This window comes from Telopea speciosissima, chromosome 4 (genome assembly GCF_018873765.1).
Source record: "Telopea speciosissima isolate NSW1024214 ecotype Mountain lineage chromosome 4, Tspe_v1, whole genome shotgun sequence".
Taxonomy (NCBI): Eukaryota; Viridiplantae; Streptophyta; class Magnoliopsida; order Proteales; family Proteaceae; genus Telopea; species Telopea speciosissima.
The window spans coordinates 8,039,038-8,045,037 of record NC_057919.1 but is presented as its reverse complement, the minus strand read 5'-3'; the positions used below and the strand labels follow the sequence as shown (position 1 = coordinate 8,045,037).

The 6,000-nt window shown below is 38.0% G+C and overlaps 1 protein-coding gene across 1 annotated transcript in view; it reads left to right on the top strand.

The window, feature by feature from the left end:
- Positions 1–4,919: 4,919 nt before the first annotated feature.
- Positions 4,920–6,000, top strand: part of LOC122659936 (epidermal growth factor receptor substrate 15-like 1) — a 32,871-nt gene continuing 31,790 nt past the window's right edge. Inside the window, 1 exon segment of the mRNA XM_043855093.1 lies at positions 4,920–5,438. Coding sequence (XP_043711028.1) covers positions 5,292–5,438 — 147 coding nt within the window. The 5' untranslated portion in view covers positions 4,920–5,291.

Genomic DNA, 6,000 nt, shown 5'->3' with positions numbered 1-6,000 from the left:
CTCTCTCTGTCTCTCTCAGTTTCTCCTTCGCTTCTTCCTCTCTTTCGAATCAATCAATCTCTCCTTCCCCACCTTTACGTTGCTATCTGTTGTCGTCGTTGTTATTTTTGGAGGTTTAGAGAGAGAGAATCGAAATTCCACCTGAGAAGGAGAGCGGTATTTGTGGCCTTCAACTTCGATATTTGGCTTTCCTTCCTTTTTCTTCCAAAATGAGTATGAGATCAGAGTGATCACAGACTTTAATGCTTTCTTTGCCTTTTCTAAAGGAAGCCTTCGTCCTCTTTTACCCTTTACGCTATCATGCGCCTATTCTAAGGCTTTGTTTGGTGTGCATTCTCGGAATATAAATGCTCTGGCTATAGAATGCATTCTTAAATCTGATTTTTCTTCAAAGAAGGATTTAAGCCAAATGAGAGCTAATAGGGTACTACCCCATACATCCATAGTTAGGCCAAGTTGATCAAATATAATTCAGAAGGAGGGAGATCGTGTGGAGGCATCCATCAAGGGTGATGTGGTCATTTCACTCTTTCTTTGTCTAAGTGTAGGCTATGCACAACCTTCTTTTTCCCTAAGTAGAGATTCCTTCTCACACCTTCTCTAGTTGGTCTAATGAGTTATATGGTTTATACTGACACTCTCTCTCCTTATACAATATGTGAATTTTATTCCAAATAAAGTTGTCTCTCTTCCTCTCATTAATGCGATTCTCCACTCTGGCATCGTGGAAAACCTTTGCCCTAATTCATAACTCCAAAGCCCAAATGATTTATGGTTTGTTAATAGAAGTAAGATCTCATTTGCAAATTGTGGCACTGGAAGAAGAAATAAAGTAAATGATCCTCAACCAGTGGATTTCATATTACTTGGTGTAGAAAATTTTCCCAAGTGGGGCTGAGTAACTGACACGTAACATTTATAATTGTGTGTCCATTCCCAATCCTATGGGTCCACAAGAAAGATCCAATGTTTATGGGGTTAGTCACAACTCACAACTCACAACAGCCCATTAATCTAACAGTATATCCATTATTGATCCTAGACATTTTTATTAGATATATTTATTCTTATAGGTATGAGCATAAAGTTCAAAAACTACTGAAAAGTCAGCCCAAATTCCCAACCACAACCCGTCCGATCCTCGGATTGCATTATGATGGTAGATCCGAGTGGATGGGCACATGTGGGTCCCATTAAATTGCGGATCGCGAGTACGGATGGTGACTCACAATTCTCCTCTTACCTTCTGAGAGAAGGACCAATCTAACGTGCGCGTATGCGCAAGGACGGCAAATCACACGCAAGTAAGTTCACAACCGACAGACATTTGAGATGATGAGATGATGACGGTTTTTTTTTTTTTTTTTTGGGTGTATGTCAGTATGTGTGTGGGGGATGAACAAATAACTATCTGCTCGTCTAACCCTAAACCAACGCGGGAGCAAATGTGGCAAGGGCATCTGCATTTATTAAAAAATAGGGGTTTCTCTTTTCCATATGTTATATATTGTAACACATATATACATTGTAATATATATGCACTCTAATGTATATATATGTGTGTGTGTGTGTGTGCACATTGTAATATACTACAACAACAACAACAACAAACTCAGTCGGGCTGGGATTGGGATTAGGTTAAGGCTGGCTAGGGTTTAGGGCAGGCTTGGCTCAGCCCAACCCGTTGAGATATCTATTAAAAATATAAATAAAGGGAGCAGATATGTCATTTCATAGGAGAGAGATATACACAAGGAAGTGCTACCGTACACTATGCAATCTGAGAGCATTCTTTCTCTTAAAATACAAATAAGGGGTGGACTTTGTGCAACACACACAAAACCTTTTGCCTAAAAAAATATAAATATAAGGGAAAAAGTCGATAGGCTTTATGGCAACTGTGTCTAGAGTCTAGACACATGAAGGATGAAATGATCACTACGCCCCTTGTGAAATGAAAAATCTCATTCCTATTGGATATCCTCATGCGCACTCTCATTGGCCCGACGCTAGTGCATGGCCTTGCAGCTTAGCAAAGAGCCCTCTCCCATAAATATATAGCTACAAAAAAGAGAGAATTAGAAGTAAAAGGATATAACTATTCTGTTGAAGCTCTTTTGCATAGGCAGTTTGGTTCTATAGTGTTCTATCTCATCAAGAGTGCACTTGGCAAGGGATACAACAGTTTTGACATGCATTCAAGGTTGGGATCATTTTCATAGGTAGGGGAAGCGGATTAGTCATGAAAGTTCTGGTCTATGTGGTTTTATTACATGGTATTTGTGGAAGGTTTGGGATGATTTCGTTCCCCTGATAAGCAATGGTCTCCCTTTGAGGTCATAGTGGCGGCACAAAATGCGCACATAGAATTCCTTCAATCTCAAGCTCGACCAAGAAACCATTGTTTTCCCATTGTCTCATGACCAACTACTAGCGAGTGTGAAGTATGGAAGCCTCCCCCATTGCACTTCTTTAAGCTTACTTCCGATGCTACACGGAAGAAAGAGAACCGAAATTGGGGATTGGTTTTCTGGTTAGGGATCACATGGGTCAAGTTTGTTGTGCAATCTCTGAACCTGTAAGTTTCAACTCAATTTTGATTGGTGAAGCATTGGCAATGAGAATGGGTATGTTGGAAGCAATCCAAGAGTGCTTTGAGCGATTAATATATGGTGGAGATGGAACGTAAAAAAATTGTAAGTTATAGTATATTTTTAGGGAGATTAACATATTGACTTACTTTCTAGTTAGGAAAGTGTTGTGGGATAACAATGTAGTGAAATTCCATTCCATGGTTAATGAAACATTATAATCTAGCGTCAACAATTTCTCTCATAATAGGATGTGTTCGTTGGATAGAAATGGATAGAAAGGAAAATAAAAGAAATATAAACTTAGAAAAGAAATCAAAAGAACATTTTATTTTCTCATTATTTGGTTGTAAAAGAAAATAAAAAAAATACATAAAAAATATGAAGAAAGGAGAGAGAGAGAGAGATGGTTTATGTTAGCGGGGGAGGTGGGTTTTAGGATCAAAAGGCATTGGTTGACGCATTTTTCTTGTCTTAACCCCTTTTTTCTCAACCCATAGGCGAGATTGTTTCGGGTGACGGTGATAGAAAATAGCACAAATTTTTTCTAGGCAATTTCAAAAATTTTAAAATGAAACCTTTTCTTTACCGCTTAACCAACCAAATGGCATGAAATTTTGAAGATTTGAGAAAATTATACAGAAATTGTATGATTTTCTTTTGTTTGCTACCCATTTTGTGACAACCAAACACAGCCTAACTAATGAATAGATACCAATAAAATAATAAAAAAAAAAGAAAATGATATTGTGAGTTGTGATAATTATTTGAGCAAATTATATGCACCCCTCTTGTGTTTGAACCAATTACAAAATAACCCCATAGTTTTAAACATTACATTTAGACCCATGATAGTTTACGGGGTGTTAGTGAGGTGTTAGTTTTAAAAAGGTAAAAAACAATTTTACCCTTTTATATCAGTAACTAAAATGAAATACAATTTTACCCTTATTACATCTTCTCCTCGAAACCTAAAATCCTCAAATCGATTTTTGGGTTTCGCTACACCATCTCCGACGAAGGTACAGTAGACCATTTCTTTCTGGCAAACCTCTCCTTATCCAGCCACTCTCCGAGGAATAACTTTTCCCCTTTGAATCCAGGTCCGTTTCTTTCAAATCTGATTTATAATTGGTGTATGCTCCCAAAAAAAAAATAAAATGCAAATTCAAAACTTAGAACGTGAAATACAAGAGAAGAGGATGCAAATGAGGGTTTTAGAGCAATGGATTACTGAGAGTGGTGAGGGCTTCCATATCTAATGCATTGTTGGTTGGTATGCAATAGTTATTTTCTATTTTCTTTTGATGCCAATATTCTTTCTTGCCTTTATCTGGCTTTCAATTGTATTATCTTGCATCATCATATGCAATGAAAAGAGTTTTGAGCTAGAGGTGAGTACACACTAAAATATATATTTTTTGGCATTACAGTAGTGGATTTAAAAACTTAAGATTATCTGACACTTCATCTTTAAATCTGGAAGGAGCTTCTGTTGCTTGAACAATTTTTTTTTTGTGTGTGTGTGTTGGGGAGGGGGGGGGGGGGGAGAGTACTGCTAGAGCATTATCAAGCATTAGCCTTTCGAGTTAGTGGTATCTGTGGGTGGGAGCTGCCAGTTTTTTCATAAGTAATAACTATTTGGATTTGTAATTCAGTTGAAAGTTTGGATGTAAATGGATGTAGATAAAGTTAGTAGATAATTGTGCCCTTCAGGAACAACTACATGATAAGGTAATGCAAATTGTCGAAGAGGACAGTGGAACAGAGCATAGCCGATTTGTTGATGTTATGGCAACAACAGAGTGGAGCTCCTCCCTTTATTCTCTTCAATATCACCGACGTGTAGAGTTATAGCAGCAACAGAGTGGAGCTCCCTCACTAGCAGATCCCCGGTGATGATAGGAGGTTCGTAGATCATCGAAGAAGAAAGAGATAGATGGAGGAAGATGACAATAGGACGTTGGGTAGGGAATGGATTTGGGTTATGAGTTACGTTTCATAAGGGTAAAATGATCAATGTAAATTACTAAAGGGTAATATGACCATTGTCAAATGTTTAACTACAATCAACAATTTGAATTTAATGAAAAGGGCTTATTTGCAAGCCTAACACTCGTACAAGGAGATCTATGTAAATATCGAAACTACAGGAGTGTTATGTTATTGTTTCAATCACCACGTGGTGCGGGTGCATGTAATTTGCTCTTATTATTTTGGAAGGAAATTAAAGTTAGTTTCCGACCCGCTCCTGGTTAACGGTGTCCGCTACCCGTTCTCTCGATCGATCGAGAAAAGCCTCCGGCGATTCGTTTATAAGGTAAGCTCTTTGTTCTGTAATCTGTATTCTGATTTGCCAAAATACCTGGAAAAATCTACTTCCGCCATTATCTCACTCTATGCTCTCCTCGATCGAGTCATGCGATCACTGAAATCTCGTTTTTTTATTTTTATTTTGGTACCACGAAGAGAGTCATCTCTTTGCTTTCGTGAGCCGTCTCTCGACTGCTGAGATCTGCTAAACCCTCTTATCATTCTCGGCACAGACCATGGAATTTAGGGTTTTGAGTTCTTTCTTTTTCTGATGTCGATTCATTGAGTTTGGCTCTCAATTTTGAATGTTGTGATGTGTGGGCAGTGACTTTTTTTGTTCTGATCTGCGAATTTTGGTGAATTCCGATAACTCTGTATTGGTTGAGAATGGCGGGGCAAAACCAAGCACAAAACGTCGATCTATTCGATACATATTTTAGGAAAGCAGATTTGGATCAGGACGGGAGGATTAGTGGAGCTGAAGCCGTTGCATTCTTTCAAGGTTCAAATTTGCCAAAACAAGTCCTTGCGCAGGTACATACACCCTCCGATACACTGAATTTAAATTTGGTTCAGAAGGTGTAAAGTTTCTTGTCAAATCTAGTTTCGGCTACAATTTTATTTGGAATATGTGCATATTAGAAGGTCAACTTTGAATCTGTGAAGTGAAAGACTGTGACTGGCGAAATTTTTTTCTTAGCTCATGTTGAAATGAATCTTTTTGGAACACAGAAGCGTGCTAATGGGTTGTGTATTCTTTGTTGTAGCATTCCTTGCTTTAACGAGGTAGTTACGGTCCTTGTGGGGGCCTTACCGCAATTCTGGTGCCTCCCACATGTATTGCTTATGTTTACTATTAATCTTTAATTTTTCTGGTTCCATATATATGTTTGTAGAACATATTTCAATGACCTCCCCTAATGACTTCTCCAATAGCACTTGAATATCGGCATCCAGCTTTCCCTGTCAATTGATGTCTCTTAGAATCTTCTACAAGATGACATAAGTGTTTTTCACTCAGCATATAGGAATTTCATTTCATCCCCGCTCTTATACAACATAAATTGGCTTTGAAGTAATATTAACAATTAGTAAT